At 47.3% G+C, this 19,246-nt stretch overlaps 1 protein-coding gene across 2 annotated transcripts in view; it reads right to left on the bottom strand.

Moving 5' to 3' along the window:
- The window catches only part of AFAP1L2 (actin filament associated protein 1 like 2), a 478,342-nt gene that overhangs the window by 150,190 nt on the left and 308,906 nt on the right, over positions 1-19,246 (bottom strand). For both annotated transcript variants that reach the window (XM_069239306.1, XM_069239307.1), the window contains exon 4: positions 17,113-17,213. In XM_069239306.1, coding sequence (XP_069095407.1) covers positions 17,113-17,213 — 101 coding nt within the window. The remainder of the gene's footprint in view (positions 1-17,112; positions 17,214-19,246) is intronic.

Below are 19,246 nucleotides of genomic sequence, written 5' to 3'. Positions count from 1 at the left end.
CTCCCCTGGGACCAAAACATGTTTATTGAGGGTGGAGCGTGCAGCTTCCTCCCTGGCCCTTAATAGCCCAAATACACTTAAACCGGGGAGGAGGGGCATGCTATCCAGTTCCCTGAGCCTTAACAGGCCCTCGGTACTACATCTCCTGGGGCAAAATACAATACAGAATGAGAGGGAGGGCTGCGAGCGCCCACTCCCCAAGCCTTTTTGGGCCCTGGAGACCCTATCACCAGGGCAACAATTAAAGAGGAGAGGGGCCAATGGAAGCATTTTTAAAGCTCCTATCTGATGGAAGCATACTTTGTGTATGCTCCTATTTTCTGGGATATTCAAAAATGCTCCCGCCAGACGGAAGCAAACACAACTTTCTCAGCTCCCATCAATGTGGGCTTGGAAACCACTGTGTCCCAGAGTTGGGCTCCTCAGGACACAGGATAGGAACAGGCCCTGGGAAAATTGAGTATCTAAGATCATTAAAGGCTCTGGAAGGGGGATTGCACTGCCCCCTCCCTTTCAAAAAGTTTATTAGCCTCATCGGTTGGGGTCCCCTGAGGCCTGTGAAGGCTCGGGGAGGGGGCTGAAAGTAAAGCCCTTCTCTTTTTCCACAGGTGCCTATAAAATCTAAAATACCTTACATATAATTATTCTTTTTCATTCAGGCAGCACAGGAGGTAATCAGATGTAAACATATCCTTGTAAATGTGTGCCTATATTTGTAGGCACAAATTTACATGGATAGGTTTACATAGCCTTAGCTATGGTAGGATCTCAGAACCTCCACCTTGGACACCTTTGCTCTCCTCCTCCACACTCTGTCTGCCCTTTGCTTGGCGTATGGAGTTGAACTCCTTCTGAGCTGCCTGAAACAGAAACAGAAATTATACAAGTTATTTCAGACTTTAGAGGTACCAGGCATACTTTTCAATCCTCTTTTGCAGGATGAGTTGACATTTGTTCAAAAAATTGGGACGTATTCAAAATTAGGAAAAGCATTGGAATGGCAGGACAGTCCTTTAAAAACCGGGACTGTCCCCAGAAGTCCATGACATTTGGTCACCCCCACCAGGAATCCTAGAATTATTAAGGAAAATACGCATCCCTGTCGCTGGATAAGTAGTAAAATATAGCAAGCATATAGGTTTAATTGGTGCGTCAGAACGTTGAACCCCAGTGCCACTGCACCAGCTGCACCATTTTGATAATTACTTCCCAACTGTTCAAAGCCACACTAAACTCAGCCTCCCCCTTCCTTCTCCCTCTGTCCCCTCCATTATACACCTGCTCGCCTCTCATCATCTGTTTCATCATCAGCCACATCTCCCCTTCCTCTCATCTGCTCTTCTCCTACCTTGTCTCCTCATCAACCACTCGGCCTGGTTGTTGTTCAACACAGATATACTGTGCATGGGAGAGCAGCTATGTGCATGTTTCAGGACCACTACAAAGAAAATTCATATAACGATGATCCAATCATATGTAACCTGGACTATTTTTCCCATTATTAATGCAATTTGGCATTGTGATTTTGAAGCCAGGTAAACATGTTTTCTGCCATCACTGGTGATGACCCATGGGGTTCATGATATGAGATTGTTTTCCCAAGTCTTTGTTTGTTTGACGCTATGCATTAGGATCATAGCACTAGTTTCCCACCTGCAGGAAACCATGTTCTTTGATCTGGTTTAGAAAAGATAGCTACGTTGTAAATAACATGCTTCCCTTGGTCACATATCATTTTAATTGGCAACCAGTGTGATACTATGTAGCGGGTGCCTTGCTGATTGTTGCAGTTTCATGCCTTCAACCCATTGTTTGTAAGGATGCGATTTACACTGGGATTTGCCAGTAATCTGTAAATTGAGCAGATGATATTGAGAATATTTTGCCATTCAGAGCCAACATTGGATGGGGTGGGACTACTTGCCTCTTGGCCTCTACGTTCTGGATTGAGTCACTCTGTTGTTTTGTTCCACACCCACGGGTACTGGGGTATTAGGATTTGCAAACTTCAGGAATGAGTCTTATTTTATTATTGTTTGTTACATTAGAATACTTGCCTGAGTAGTTTACGTACTAGAACCAAGCAACCACTACATGAGACTGATTTGACCACATGACTGAGGTATGTCTAAATTGCAAAATCATTGATTGGTAGGGACCAGCTCTAGTTGACTCTGAATAACCTATCTCTATATGCACTTATTGGTTTATGTGACAGATCATTAGCATTAAGAAACATTAGTCAGACTGGATGTAAAATCATTTCTATATAAGGGACACTTCTAATTGTATATAGGTGCATCATATTGCACAGTCCACATCAGGATGAACAAGTCTAGGTGGTTCTCACTCTGACTTTCAGAAAGGTTCCCTAGTGTAGCATTACAGCTCACTGCCAATAGCTATACAGGTCAGTAAAGCCTGTCTGTGAGTATAGGTCAGGTATTGGGGATTATAGTGAGGTAAAGTACAGCAAGTCTAATGAGAGTAACAAGAGACAATACAGCTATATTGCTATTGGAACCTGCTACTCAGTAAAATAAGAATATTTTAAATTAAACAGAGAAACAAAGTAAAAAATAGAAATATTGGAGTCAAAGGTCTATACTAGCCATTACTGGTCCTCTGATGCTCCATTGTCGTCAACAAAGCTCCTAACATTTCAGTGTTTTATTACTGTATATTATTGATCAAAAGAGGGGGGCGTGGCCAAGCCAGCAATGATGGCGGACGTGAGCCGCTAGAGCTCCGCGTCCTTCTCCGGATTATCCAGCAGAATCCAGCGTATGCAGGGCCGGTGGCGCACTCAAGACGGGCGTGCTGCGGCGCTGAGACATTCTGGATCGCTGAGACCCCGGATTGTGGCCCCCCTAGCCGCGTTGAGTTGGACCGGGCTGTGCGCATGAGGGACCTGCGGCATGGGGAGCGGAGGTGAGTTGCAAGCGTGGGCCCGGTGGGGTGCGCGGCTGAGGTGCCCGAGCGGCCCGGCTGCCGGGGCCTGGGGAGAGATGGCGCTGGGGTGGTCGCTGTCACCGGATGAGCGGCGGCCGGGCCTGGAGAGCCTAGCGGCATGTCGTGGCGAGGGGCCGGGCTCCCTGGTGCGGCATTGCCGCAATTGTTGAGAAGCCTGGGGCCAGCCCCACGCTCTGATCAGAAGAGGCATGGTGTGGGCCCTAGACAGCGAGTTGGCCTGAGGCACCCAGGGAGATGAACACTGGCCACCCAAAGACTGGAAGAAGGTGGAAGAAAAGGTCTGCAGGGGCATCGCCGGCTGGGCTGCACGTGCTGCTGTGCGCCACCATCCTGGGGGCGCATGCAAGAGGGCCCAGCCCTCATTGAGCTGATGGAACGCCGGTTCAGACAGTGCTTAGAGCGGTTTGGGGGTGGATAGGCTGCTGATTTTGGTGCTGGTGGCGAGGAGCGGGTCCCCGCTGGACTGCAGTGGTGAGAGACTAAGCCATTGGTGTAGCTGACTGGGAGGTACTGAGGGCAGACTTGGGAGACCTGTTTTGCGGCAGGACTGCAACAATCATTACGTTGACCCTCCGGTTTGGTCCTCCCGGCCTGGCTGGGCGTGCTGGTGGGCCCCCGCACAACGGCACCCACTGTGTGCTGCCTGGTTGGCGGTGAGGCGTCCGTCGACGTTCCTACAGATCCCGGACATGGCGGGGACTGGCTGCCTTCGCTCTGGAGCTTGGGCTGGGCGGTCGCAGGACGCCACAATGCAAGACAGCAAAAAGCTTGATGCTGTGCTGGCCGCTGTAGAGCGCATTAGTGATTCGCTGGAGTGGGCCTGCACAGCCCTGGAATCCAAAATAGACAAGGTGGCCAGCGACCTTGTCCTACTGGACGCAGATCACCGTAACTTGGCAGACAGGACCAGTACGATTGAGGCGCGGGTGGACGAGCTGGCTCCGGTGACGTCTCGCCTAGAAACCAAAATGGGAGACGCATTGACCCGCATAGGAGAGCTGGAGCGTCGTGTTGAAGATGCGGAAGGCCGCACCCTAAGAAATAACGTACGGGTGGTTGGACTACCGGAGGGTGCAGAAGGGCGCGACGCAGTGACCTACTCTGAAAACTGGCTCCAAGGGTTAGTACCGGAGGGAACACTGACACCCTTCCTCTCAGTGGAGCGTGCGCATCGGATTCCTACACGATCAAGGCCCCTGGGAAGTGCCCCTCGCCCCTTTATAATCTGATTGCTCCATTATGCAGACAGAGATATCATTCTCAAGACTATGAGATCCTCCCCATCACCCCGAGTTTATGATGCACAAATGCTGTTCCCGGACTACACACTGGCGGTGCAAAGAGACCGAGCCTCCTACCTACCCTTGAAGCGCAGGCTCCGGACACTGCACCTTGAATACTCTCTCTTATTCCCAGCCAAACTCCGCATCATAGCCGAGAACAAATCTCACTTCTTTGCCACGCCTGAAGCGGCGTGGGAATGGCTGGAGTCAACAGGCCGTATCAAGGGCCGTGAGGCGGAGGGGAACCCGCATGCACCAAGGAGCAGGCGCAGCCGAATGAGGGGGGCCGCAAAGGAGACGGTGGGACCACTGAGAATGCGAAGCACGCTCCGGACCTTGAACAAATAATACAGGAGCGGGGTGAGGCACTGCAATTGGCAGCGGCCATCAATGCCTCTCCGATGGCATTGGGAGCGGAAACCGAAATTTCACAACCCCCCCAGTGATCGACCTACTACACCTACACCGGACTGGCTCTCTGAGTTGAGTTTCCCGGCATGCCTGGGTGTGAATCCCAGCACTGCAGATGATATATTCTAGACTCAGCTGGCGCGTACCTGGGTGTCCCGGAGAAGTTGGAACTCTTCCCTCGGCATGAGCTGTGTGCCTTATCTATAGAGAAGTTATGTAATTTTGTATATGTTGACCAGTGGCGCACATGTTGAATCATGGAGTAATTAGTGGGTGAGCTGCGTAGCCTTCATTGGTACCCTAGTTATTTATGGACACTACCCGCCACTGGCCCCTTACTCTGTTATCCACACAAGCCGGGGTGCATAGCTTAGTATACGCTCATTCTAGTGTCACGTGGCCTATCCCATTCTCCTACCAGTGGAGAGCCAACATGCTCAATTATTTTGTTGATCGTACAAGTTGTTTGGTTTGGGCGGAGACCGGTTGTTCATCTGCTCTGATGGTAATGGGTTTGTTATTGTTGATTTGGAGTCTATACACAAGATGCCTATCTGGGTGCTGGGGTCCCGCCATTGTATGCACAAACGCGCGCTCACAGGCCGAACATTTAGCGCACGCCCACACCACCCAGACGCTGCCATGAACTCCAACATTGCTATCACGTGGAACATACGCAGCATGCACACGCCCAAGCGTAGGTATTCCATATACTCATATTTTAAAAGACACTCGGTGCACATCGCCTTTCCGCAAGAAACCCACTTGGCGCTCCTGGAGATTTCCCGCTTGCAGCGGCATTGGAGAGGGCAATTATACACAACGGGCCACTCTGCCTTTGCTAGGGGCACCCTGGTCTGGATCAAGCCGGGCGTCCCCTTCGTAGCAGACAACCAAATCATAGATGCTCAAGGGAGATTTGCCCTGGTCCGTGGGCTGCTTGCGGGCCGTGCCATAGTGCTGGGCTCCATATATGCCCTGAATGTGGATCAGGCCTCCTTCCTGCACACTTTGTCTAATCAGTTGTCAGGGTGGAGTGATTACCCTTGGTTACTGGGAGGGGACTTTAACAGCGTGCTAGATGTAGACTTAGACCGCTCCTTTCCCCCCCCACTGCCTACATCGCCTACTGTGTCAGCTGTGCGTGCGTTGGCCACCTGGACCAAAAACTGGCGCTTGATTGATATATGGCGGCACCGTAATGCCACAGATAGAGTTTATTCGTATTACTCTGCCCCACACTCCCTGCACGTGCGTCTTGACAGAATGCTCTGTACACAAAATTTGTCCTCTGCGGTCATTAGCACAGATTATTTGGGTTGCACGCATTCCGACCACAACCCACAGCTTGTGCGCTTGGGACAATACCCCTCCAGCTGTCCCCACTTGGAAACTTAGACCTAAACTCTTGGAGGATGCCGCATTTAAAGCATCGTTGGATGTGGCGATCCCTGAATACTTTAAGCATAATGAGGGCACTGCCTCCTCGGGCCTGCTAGAATGGGATGCCTTTCAGGTTTTCATCAGAGGCCATTGCATGGGGACGCAGTGGAATCTGCGTCGCTCGGTTGAGCATTATCTTGCCCATATAGAACGGAGCCTGCTGCGCCCTGAGAGGGAGGCTGCCCGAAGTCCCACTGAGGTGGCTCTGTTGTCTAAGGCTCGTGCTGAGCACTTATCCCTTCTCGAGAGACTGCGTCGTTTAAATTATGCTGCTCACTCGGCGCGCACGCATGCCTCAGCAGACAAATTCGGCAAGCTTCTGGCCTGGCTGACCAGAAGCGATCGAGATCATGGCCCTATGGTGGAGATTCGCTCGGAGACTGGTAGCTTACTTCATACACCTTTGGAAATACTGCCGCGTTCACGCAGCACTACAGGACTTTATAAGACTCGGCTGTAACTCCCCACCGACGGGCCTGCGCTGAGTTTCTTTCTGGAGCTGTGCCTCCTTGCCTGACGGATGCCCAGAGGAATGCATTGGAGGAGCCCCTTAAACTCACTGAGATTCAGGCCAGTATTCATGAGTTGTCGGCTGGTAGGACGCCGGGTCCGGATGGCCTGTCGGCTGACTTTTACAAGACATTCGCTTCAATCCTTGCACCCCGGCTGATCCGCGTCCACAAGGCGGCCATGCAGAAGGGACTCTTGTTGGCATCCCAGAATGAGGCGATGCTAGTATCCCTTCCCAAACCCGGCAAAGACCCGACGGAGTTGGGCTCGTACCGTCCATTGACAATGCTCAACACAGATTATAAAATACTGGCCAAAACCCTAGCATCGCGTTTAACGCCTATGACACCGAGCTTGGTGCACCAGGATCAGAACGGGTTTGTGCCTGCAAGAGATACATCACATAACATTAGGCGACTGTTCTGTGTCATGCAGTATTCGAGACGGGACTGGCCGTTGGCGGGATACTTTGTCCTCGACCTTGAAAAAGCTTTTGATTCTTTAGAATGTCCTTACCTTTCTGAGGTCCTGCAGCGGTTTGGTATTGGGCCCCTTTTTCTTCACATGGTTAAACTGCTATACACTAATCCTCAGGTCCGGGTTAAAGTAGGGGGGAATATCTCAGAAAAAGTGAATGTGCATAGAGGCACAAGACAGGGTTGTCCCCTTTCCCTGTTGCTGTTTTCCCTTGCCATGGAGCCCTTGGCGGCGGTTCTACGCGACAGGGGCTCCTGTTGGTGAATTGCTCTGGAAGATGGCCTGCATGTGGCATCGCTGTATGCTGACGACCTTTACTGTATTTTAGAGATGTCACGTGCATTCCTCCAGAGGTCGGGACCCTACTGCAGCAGTCGCTTTGCTCTCTGGGCTCAGGGTTAATTGGTCTAAGTTGTGTCTTTTTCCCTTTGATCCTACGCTTCCAAATCCAGAGCTTTGCCTCTCTGGGAATATTGTTCCTTGGCAGCCCCACACATTCAGATATTTAGGTATACACATTTACCACCATAGAGAAGACTTATTCGATGGGAACCTTAAGAGGGCGGTGTCCTCCATTAGATCCCAAATGGCTTTCTTGCAAACGCTGCCGCTAGCGGGCAGGATCGCACTGTTAAAAATGATCGTCCTACCATGCTTATTGTACTATTTTCCCAACCTCCCACACTATATTCCGACCAGTTTCTTCAGGGGCCTGGAGCCCAAGTTGAGAGAATTTATCTGGAACGGGGGGCGCTGCAGAGTTGCGCTTAGGAAGTTATACATGCCACTGGAGAGAGGTGGTCTATCAGCTCTTAACCTGGAACATTATTACTTGGCTTCTCAGCTCCAGTGGGTGTCCAAATGGCTAGTAGGATTTTATCTTACGGATACAGTGACTACTGTGGGCCCCTGGTCCCTCATGCAGGTGACACACCTGTTTCACCTGCTCACACGCTCGGCATCGCCGGGACAGCTCTTCCTCAAGGTGGCCCACAGCTGTTATCGAAGGTCTCTGCGCCTTGCGGGTGGGACTGTTCCGTTCGCCCCAGCCTTGGCACTGCTGGGTACTCCACGTGGCTCCAAAGTCACGTCGGGAGCTGAATTACGCGAGTGGCATGCGGCGGAGCTGTGCACGTTGGGTGATCTGTATAATAATGGTAGGCTGCTCTCGTTTTCCGAACTGGTCCGTGAAATGGGCCTTCCCGCGGGACAGTTCCTGCTACATAACTCGCTGTTGCGGTCTTTAACATCTAAGTGGGGAGACCTGTCAACCGCGCCCCCAACTCATCTGTTGGTACAATACATACGGGTGATGGGGCAGGGACGACACCTGATTAGGTGGTTCACAAATGCGCTGCGTATGCACACAACCCTAGAGTGCGCCGCACTACGTGAGGCTTGGGACAGCGGTTCGGCCACCCCATTCACAGACGCGCAATGGAACTCTGTTCTCTCCAGCCACCTTAATATACCTCGCAACTCCAGATTCCGCCTGATACAATTCTATATCATTCACAGGGCATACCTTACACCAGCTCGCATTAATAGATATTTCTCCTGTTGCGATGCAGCTTGCCCCCGTTGCCACCACAATTAATGCAGATATGATTCACATGTTATGGTCCTGTCCCTCCTTACACTGTTACTGGAGAGCAGTAGTGGGCTGCCTGCCAGAGTGCACGACACGTTCAATTCCGTTTACATGGGAGGCCTGTGTACTGGGCCTCTTCTCTAGGAGCACGTGACATAGGGCTGCTGCAAGATTTTTGGATCTGGGCCTGGTAACGGCTAGAAGGCTGTTAACTTGTAGGTGGAGGTGTGCGGAGGCGCCACCTGAACTGGCTTGGAAGCGTTCGTTTGAGATCTGGGCGGGTGCAGAGGGGGTGGCATTGAGAAGGAAGGATGCACTCGGGTTACGCAGGTATCCATTGTCAGATAGTTGGGAGATGATGACGGCACACTTGCAGGGCCTAGGAACAGGCTCAGGTATAGAGGAATCAGACTAGTAATTGTGATAGAAATGCGCCCAATCCAAAGATAGGAGCGCGCAGTGGTGCTTGCCTGAGCATTACCCGCTAGTATTGGTTTTGTCTTAAGGTGCGGGTGGGTTCAACACAGACAGCAGGCATCTGGCGCTTAAACATGTTCCCATCACACAATAGCATGCTCATGCATCATGGGGGGGGCTTCTGTACGCACCAAGGCACGTTTATATAATTGTCAACCACTTGAAGATATAGTACTCCATTGTTTGAATTTGTTATTATTGTTATCTGTTGCTTGCTCTAGGACCAGTACTTACATGAACAACTCTGCAAAAATGTATTGATCTTTGCGTAAGGACTAGGGGGGCACTGCGGCAACTACTGCCCTGCAGGTAATGCCAGAGACCCAAACCTTCCTTGCATGGATCCTCCGCACTCAGTGTCAACGTATCCTGCTGTATGTAAGATTTGGTAGAGCACATTTGAGAACTCCATTCAGAGCTCTGATTGTCAATAGCCAATGTGTTTTGATATCTGCTTTTCATTGGTATAATTTACGCAACAAGACTGGCAATTATGAATATTTGCTGTACTAATGTTGATGCAAAAGTCAAAGTGTTATGATGTGGCTGAAAACAATAAACAGATTTCTGAGAAGAAAAAAAATGTGATCAAAAGAAATATCCAGAAAGTCGGTTTCTGCCAATGCTGGGTAACCATGAGGGAAATTTATCACAGTAATATACAAAAGGAGATATATTTACCACAACAAAATGTTGAACAACAGAACTGAGGATAAAAATAAATACACATGGTCCTACCACCTTCAGAGCAGAGAGGACACCTTAAACAAATTAATAGAAGTACTCAGTAAAGCTTGATAACCACAAAAATACTAAAGCCTATCAGCCATGTTCTCCTACCGGCGGGCGATTCCAAGCCCTTGGCACTCTCCTGAAATCACTGCCCCTCACTATGGAGTCTGGTTGTCAATAAACGTGGGCACCCGATAGAATGTTTCCAAATATCCAGTGTGCTATAAGTCTTCCCTTTGTCCTAGGATCACAGCATTTATTGATGCATGCTGGGTTGATTGATGCTCTGGCTGTGGAAGACTTCCCCCGAAAACCTCAACCAAAATTAAACTGGACTTTACAACCTACACTGAAAACTGGTTCAATGTCAGGGCTCCTAGTATCCAGTTAAAAGGAGTCAACAGTGATTTTGGTGGATGATAACATAGATCAGAGGAATGTCAAATCTCAGACTGGACAGATTCAGCAAAAGCTGGTCTCAATGACAACTACGAGCCACTGGTGTAGAGAAATTGAAAAGCACTCATAGGGGGCCGAGTGAATTAAGTTGTTTGTTAGGTTGGGTATCCATTACTATGGTGGCATCTGTTGCACCAACCAGCAACTTTTCTCGATCATTGTTTAGGACATTCAGCATCTTTAAGCAGGTATCTCTTGAATTCTGAGTGGTAGCCACAGGCACCGAGAGGCTCCTGTTAGGGGTGAGGCACATGTGTGTTCTGCAACTGTCTGGTTGATTCCATCATTCTTCTTTGGCACCCTTCAATGCTTGCATCTATGTCAGGGATGCATTATTTTTTGTTCAACTTTCCCATATTTTTTTCAAATTTCTCCTCATTAATGGTTCTATGCCTATAGAAAATGCACGTATGCATCCTCAGCTGCAACAGCTTGTGATCTTCACGGCTGCACTTTTACATCCTTCACACTGACCGTGTATCTTTTATTCGTTTTGCAATCCACAGCACTCTGCTGCCCTTGGAGCTATGGCTGTGTTTTATAAATGTCCACATTCAAATAAATGGGTTTTGAGGTACAATGCATGCAGATGTAGGGCAACAAGAGGTGCCCCAGTGGTTAACACTGGGGTGAACTGGCAGATCCAGAAAAAAAGAGGCATTGCAGATCAGGAGAGATCATGATGGATTGGATTGCATTTCGATGCCAGAAAAAAAAAACTCAAAGCTACTAATGCAGAGAATCTGCATGCCAAGAGTAAGGGACATGTGTGAAAATCCCGCTTAAAACTGCAGGGTTCATGTTAATGACCTTCCCTTGAAAAAAGGTGAGCCCTAATGAAACAAGCCAACCGTACCCATGATCTGAAAACTTCACCATATTCAACTAAAAAAAGACGTACAGAGATATGTTGAGGCTTTTGTACTGCTTCAGCAAGTGTTCAATCAGTTAACGCTGCCTGAAAACGCCTCTGTTTGTTTGACTGTACACCCAGCACTCCCAGGCTCATTTTCCCACAGCCCGGGGCAGCTGTGCTCAAGTGTGCAGCTGTGCTTCTTACAGCCTCATCACAAACTGCACTGTGACAAGAGACGTCTCAAACTCCACACTGTATGCGTCCGGCTCCCTAGCACAACCCAGGGTCTCTTGCCTACCAGCTTCATAGTCTCCAGGCAAGGCCTGCGGGCCTATATGACACACGCGCCATATTTGTTGTAATGTGCTTGCTACAGCTCGACACCCACAGCCACATGGCTTCACTGACCAACAGTGACTGGATCCACCCCATGCTTGGTCACACACCATGAAGTTGACTTAAAAATCAGTTTGTCCACTTCCCCACCCTTGTGCTCTAACAAGGTCTCTAGAGGTGACAACTGAAACCACTGATCATGAGCCTCTAAACTCAGTGTCTTGCATACCGTACTTGAGCCTGTGAGACGCAGCTGTGTCTATGGAGCCAATTCAACTCAGAAGAGTCAAACATGATTTCACTGTGCCCACCAGACACAGCTGCCTCGGTGCCTAACAGCTGTTTGAAAAAAAAACAGGCACAAGAAAAGAGTTAAAGACAAGTCAGCCTCAAATTATTTTAAACACAGGACCAACCAGTTTTCTCTTTAGACGCCACACGTAGGCTGGACATATGGCACTGCCAGTAGACCAAAAACATTCCAGTCTTGGGCTTTCACTTAATGACATAGTGCCTTCTATGAATTGTAGTCTTGGTTTACTTCAATTGGATGAAAAGGCATAATGATTTCTAAAAAGAAACCCCAGGGCGTGCAACAAGGTGTCTTGGTGAAATAGGGTAATGTAGTCACCTCCGACATGAAGGGCCAACCTGAATCAAGATTGTGGTTCTCATCTTAGAGCATAGAGATTGGCTTCTCTGGGGCCCCAATTAAACAACTTCTTGGTGGAAAGCAGCGAAGGAGTCAGAATTATCGTGTGCTGCTAACCAATCTTAGCAACGTTGGCCCCTACAACCACACCTGGAATGAGCTGTGGTCAATGGCATAAAAACGCATGTTCCAACTTTAAGACAGAGTCTATAAGGGACATAAAAGGCAAATTTCTAACTAGTAAGTGCCTTCAAGAAAATGTATGTTATTAGCTGTGGTCCTATTGTTCGCACTTGGCCCCCAGCCTTAAAACGGCAATGTTTGGCATACTCGCTTAGGTGCCAGATGCAGCTTCTTTATATAGTGCCTTTCCATCAGAGAAAGAAAAGCAATCCCGTACAATGAAAAAAGTATGTTTGTTTCTCACAAATGTAATTTCTGGGTTCCAAAATTCAAATTTTCTTTCTGAGTGGTTGCGCCTTCTGCCTATTTGGATCAAAACTCTCTAAAACAGAAACAAGTTCAAGTGGAAGACAGCGGACTTCAAGAAAGAGCAACATGACAATTAAACCATAAGGTCTTTCCATATTAACTGGTCACCTCCCGTGCCAAGTAATGTTTGAGCAAGACATGTGCCCTAAAAGAGGCAGCGTGGGGCTGTTCCACTAGCGAAAGAACCTCAAGCTGGTTCACTCAGGCTGGGCTGCGCCTGCATGTACACAGCCCAACCTCAGTGAATCCACCTTGCTGCCTGTACTCGTAGCAAAACCCTGAACCTAAGACAGTGAGTTCCTGGTTACCTGTATTATGGTTCAGTATTGCCACTGCGGGGTTTTGATGACAAACCATGAGACCGAAGGCCAAGTAAATACTAAGTAAATGTCATCAGACTGAGATAGCTTCACTGAATTACTATACACGTTACCTGCTATTTATTTTTGGATTGGTTGTTTATTTTAGAACACTTAGCACGAAAATCAAGACGAGCCAGATGCTGGCTTGAAATATTACTTAAGCAGATCGAGCTACCCAATCTGTTTTCGACGCTCCGGGGTAAGTCTGTAACAGACTCAGTCCGAAGTTGTGCTGTTCTGAGACATGAAAATAAAACCAGACTAGCACCATAGAATGTCAAGCGTTAGTAAAACCATTAACTCTCATCTTTTGAATTGGCCCTTGCTTTTCAACGATGCTGTTCAACACTGGAAAATTGAAAAATGCAATTGTTATTGCCAATGCTGAACAGCGTCTGCAAAGAGAAAAAAACAGAGCACTGATAGCATGTCATGACACGACAGTGGCTCCAGGGTGATGGTGTATACATGCGGGGCGTGTCATGTAAAAAATGAAAAATAAGGAAAATGAATAATAAAGAGCCTGATGGGCCTGGGTGGAGGATGGCTGGGAGCAACGGTGGAGCAGGCTGCAGCAGGAAATTAGCAAAGTGGGAGGGTTGAGGTAGCGACAGATGACCTTGGGATGGCAACATCAAGAGCACGGGCGGTGTGAGAGGGAGAGGGCACATGCAATCCAGTAAAATGATGAAGAAAAGGAAAACTGGGGTCCTTGAATGTAATCTATAGACGGATACAAGCAATTCAAACTAAAGGATTGTAAAGAATTTGTGTTCCAGAGGAGGAACAAACAAGGAGAGGAAGGAAAACCACTGAACATGAAGCAAGCAAGTAAATGAGACTGACAAGTTAGTACTGGACTGACCCTACGCCGGCTTAAAGTGTTAGTAGTTTAACAATTGGTCTTCCGCAATAGACAGGTAAAAAATAGTCTATAGGTGAGGTCTAAAAAAAGCACCTGGTTTCTCAGGCTCTGTGAGAATAATTTTCAGCCAACAGCTTGTATTTAATTGAGCTCAGGTGAACGCTTTGGACTTCTGATGGGCATTACATGCCCAATTTAAAAAAATCATCTTGGGTCAGTTGAAGTGGTAAAAATAAATTTACAGCATTTTACAGATTAAGAGTTCAATTTCCATGCATATCTCAATAATAGACACCAGAATATGGGGAAAATACACCAATTAATATATAATATAGCAAAACAATATAGCACTTATCTGTGCACTACTCATGGGGAGACAGCAGTTAGAAAATCATCTTTTGCCAATCCGAAATCCCAGTGAGAGTGGTTTGGATTCCTCTGCATATGTCAGCAGCACCCATCAACCAACTCATGCATGCTTTCATGGCTGTTCGGACAAATGAACTCAGGTCCGTGGCATTGGGCCTAAAACCTTTGCTTGGATGCTGGGTTGGTAGCACCTGACAAGGTTCAGCCTCAGCCACTTATTTGAGGAGTACTAACTCAATTCTATAGGTGTGAGCTTACACTGGACAGCATCTACCCATAATCAGAAGGTTGCCTTTAATATTTGTTTTGCATTTTGTAGTCATATATATTGTGGACCAGTCTGTTCCTGGCACCTGTGTGCTGTGCAGGAAATAGTCATGGAAGGCAGGAAAATAAGGATGGACAGAAGTGCTACTGAAGTGACACAGGTCAGTGCAGAGGTGGAGAGGACAAAGACACCAGGAGAGTAGTGATAACTGTAAATGTTACACCGGGGGTCAGTAATCTGCCTGCGGTGCTCCCTACACGTCTCACGGAGAGGCCTGCAGTCTGATTTTCAGCACGTTGGGTCTGCCGCGGGCCGTTTGTCTGCCTGCAGCGTCCTTCTCTTGTGCGACGGCAAGGTCGGACGGCCTATGGTCGGGCCGCGGATCTTGCCGTGGTCACTGTTCTATACACAGATATAATACTTATCTGTTTCTTTGGTTCTGAGCTGTTCCTTCTTTGGTTTTGGAGGCCATGCTTTCTTTGTCCTTGAGTGCTTACCCTTCCCAGCATGCACTGTTCTTTCCTTTTATTAATCCTTTTCTAAGATGACGTTTTGCTTAGTTTGTCCTATGACACTTTCCCAACTCAATATGGTGTTTTTCCTTGTTCCTGTTTGTTCACTTCCTGTTTTCTGGTATATAAGGAGTTTGAGTTTTTTTCTTCTTTGCGTTGCAACATTCTAGTTGGTGGTGGTCCTCACTCTTGTGTATTCATGCTGTGGATTGTTCCAGCCTGGTTTTCTTTGTAGATTCCTGATGTTCCAGCTCTTGGAGTCCTGAGTTCTACTGTGCCTTTTCTGATCTTCTGGAGCTCCCTTTTGGAGGTTTTTTCCCTGGTGGTTTTTCCTCTGGAGCTCCTTCTCGAGGGCACGGACTGCTTGGGCATCCATCTTGCCAGAAACACCGTGACTACCAGAAGGGGTCGCCCTTATCTTGGCCAGACCAGGACGTGAAAGATCTGAAGCCGTATTCCTCCTACATCCAACAGAGGCGGTAAGAGAAAGGCGAATCGTGTCAGTAAAGGGGCACAAACAGAGAGGGTTTCATTTATTGGCCCGATTACCTGTTTACCTTACATTTAAATATTTAAAGATGCTTTGCACAAAAACCTTTGCCCTCTGTACATCTACTGGAGGTTTTCTGCAGTAATTTGTTTTTTTGCAGTCTCTAGACAAACCGGTTTACTCATTAAGAACATTAGCAGTTTCATACAACCTCATCTTTATTTACCAAGCAGTAGCCTGTATATATTTGCTACTCAGAATTGCTGCTAAAATTGTAGAGGGATACAAGATGTACTTGATTAGACTTGTTATGGCTGGGTGGTGGCCGGTCAAACTTTCATGTGCGATGTTATTCATGTTAGTCTTAGGCTTGACCAAATTATGGCTAGACCACTTTAGATCTTCTGGCTGTCGGAGCTTGTAAAGGATTGAGGCCTCTACCCCTGTTCAAAACTGGCATTTCCCAACATAGCAATGGTAGGTGGAATCTCATTCTGTATATGGTTGCATAGATTCAGCATCTGTGACTGGAACTGTTACTGCTGTTCCAATTCGGATTTTGCACATTTTGCCTAAATGTCCAGCAAGAGGCAGAAACCTGGCCTTTAAAAGGTTGCATATTTTTTGCTCATTACCACTGGGATGATGTTTTGTATGTTCTTTTAGTGGTAAAATGAAGCAAACAAATATCCCTTCTGGCGAATTAACGCTAAGTAGATAAATACAAAGGAAGTCATCAAAATCACTTGCCTTAATGCAACAACAACACATATTATTAAACAGTAAGCGCTGGACACAATATTCTACATACATAGAACCCCTCACTTTTATGCCATATACTTGGCTATCATATTGGTCACAACAACACATAACAAGATACACTATGTCCAAACATCTAACTAAGAACACCAGGCAGGACATATATGAACCTACATAACTCAAATATTCTGTAGAGCCAGCAACACCAGACCAAGATATCTCTACATTTTGGGCCAGTGATATTTTCTCATTCCAAGAGATTCAGAAGCAATTATCAAAAGGCCTTCAGTAAATCTTAGAGTAAGCAAAATTCACTCACTTGCAGATCATTGATCATAATGCTTCCACACAACCAGCGACATGCCAGAGCACAATACGCAAAACCGATTATCACAGGAAAACTCACCTGAGGTCTGTGATGGAAACCCCAGAATTGCATTCTTAGGCACCAGAGAGAACTGACAAGTGTGTCATGGAACTTGGTGCAGGCAAAGAAAACACTGACTGGAAGTAAAATGCTGGAATGCAAAGGGGCTTTCAAACACGTGTCCGGTGCCACTTACCTGCTGCATCATTGATAGCTACAATTCTTGATTTAAGGTGATTCTAAAGGCAGGCTGTGTTCTCTACAAATTCAAATAACCTGACATTTTAGAATTCAGTACACAAAGTTAGGTCTGCTCAAGATAACAAGATTGCAAGTTGATGTTCCCCCTAGTTATGTGGCCATTTATTGTGACTCAAGAATGAACCATGATGGGGACATGTGACAACCACAGACGAAACCACACTTACAATTTTTGGTGGTGGCAGGTCAGGAAGGCTCTTCTGAGGGGGCGACGCAGCCAGTCCCAAATCCCCATTGATCAAAGAATTTGTGACCAGGAGATCCACTACTGCAAGACAAAAAGGCAAACATGCACTGTCAGTTGGACAGTTCTAGTAGGATGTCTGAGCATTTAAAAAGGGCTTTGCATCTTATTATTTGTAGCACAACAGTCAAACATTAACTTTTATCTGTTAATAGCACCAATAGTCCTTGTTAGGCTGAATGTATGCTTTACAAAAGTGGCTTATGTTACAGCACAGGCCATCATTTCTACGTTATCCACTTAGGGACTAATCTCTGGTGGTTTTAAGCAAATTTCAGGTCAGGCCATCCCTGATCACAGACAAGAGAACATTACCACAGAAATGCTTCTGCACTTATTAGTTCTTTCAAGACGTTTACAGTTCAAGCTTAACACAAGCATGCCAAAAAACACTTCCCAAACACGTTTTTGGCTTTAAATGATGACAGACCCTCCTCGGCCAAAAGGCATTTACATACGAGATGTGTGCTCCCTGTGAGTCTCGTCAAAAATACCAAATGCCTCTTCGTCAGAAAATAACTTCTCTATGGCTCCATACTTCCAAGCGGGATTCAACTAGAGGAAATATTGTTTACAAGGGTACTGCGTATGAGTCATTTTATCCATTCATTTGTTTACTTTGTTGTGCTTCTGGAAGCAATTTCACCCTGAATGCTCTATGCTCATTCAAAAAGACTCTAGATTTGGTTTGATGGAGCCTTGTTCATGAACTCTACCCCACCAGCGAAAATAGCAGTTACCAGGCCCATCAGAATTTATGGGCCAGTAATAGTAGAGGCCTTGCATTCCACAATACAAACCAAGGGCCTGATATAGGTGCTGGCAGTAATGGTCCCACCGTCGGTTTTCCAGCTGAAAATCCATCCGCTGCTATGACAGTCCACCCGCCGGATTTAGATGATGGTGGTCCCATAGATTTTAACCCGCTCGAGCCCCGCTGACTCCACCAAGGATTCCCATCTGCCACAATGGCATCATAAGAAAGTGTTGCTGACAGTGGGACTCCAGCCACAATTCCAGCCGAGCAGATTTTGATGTGCCATAGCACCAAGCAAAAAGTAGTGGTCCGACCCCCACTTCTGACTTGGCAGATTGGGGAAGGGGGTGAAGAAACACATTGTCTCCCAATTCACCTTCCATTTCTGTCTGGAAACAACTGAACAGGACCCTTCATAGCTGCTGCCAAGTGATCACAGAGAAAACACGACTTCCCCCAGTCTCTGGACATGAAGGTAGGCAACCCATATTGGCTAAGTACATTGGGAGGTCACAACACATGAGCACGGGACCACTGCACACATATACATGTCACAGTAATGTTTTGAAATTACTGCGGCATGCATATGTCGGGCATGCATGGGTCAGACACGGATGGGGACACATTGATACACCACACATATTGAAAACATACACAACCGTCATTACGGTGGCAGTATTCATTGCCAAATGAATGCTGGCCCCACTATGACAGTACATTTACACTTGTCAATTATGTTGATGTGTGCACATTGCAAGGGGACCCGTACCTGTTACGTTGTACATTGAGTTGTGTGTGTGAGTCAGTATATGTATGTGTGTGCACAATGTGATTGGCTGGATGAGGTGGAGGGAGATGGATTGTGTAATGTGGTTGTGTTTGTATGTGTGCCACTTGCATATGGCTTGGAAATTGTTGTGCATGTGTTGCTGCGTGCAACACTAAGATGCATATTGTTGTGTGGCGGTCATTGGTGTGATGTGTGTAGTCATGCTTGTGTGTGTGTTTGTATAGATGTGTGTGTAGTTGTTTCGTGTGTGCAGTGTCACTAGTGTATGTTCTGTTATGGATGTACATCAATGTGTGTTTGCAGCATGTACGTGTGGTGTTGTGTTGGAATGACGAAGGATATTGGTGTGTTGAGTGTGTTGCAGGGGGAAGCATATGTCACGGGTAGAGTGTGTGGGTGTAAGACTTACCTGTATTCCACCTCCACTGCCATTGTCCGTTGTCCATTGGGTCCAGCAATGTCTTCCCTCCGTCTGCAAACCGCCAGCAGTATACCGCCTGTACAACTGTT

Source organism: Pleurodeles waltl, chromosome 6, assembly GCF_031143425.1.
Source record: "Pleurodeles waltl isolate 20211129_DDA chromosome 6, aPleWal1.hap1.20221129, whole genome shotgun sequence".
Classification (NCBI taxonomy): domain Eukaryota; kingdom Metazoa; phylum Chordata; class Amphibia; order Caudata; family Salamandridae; genus Pleurodeles; species Pleurodeles waltl.
The sequence above is the reverse complement of the archived record's forward strand: the minus strand, read 5'-3'. Positions and strand labels throughout refer to the sequence as shown.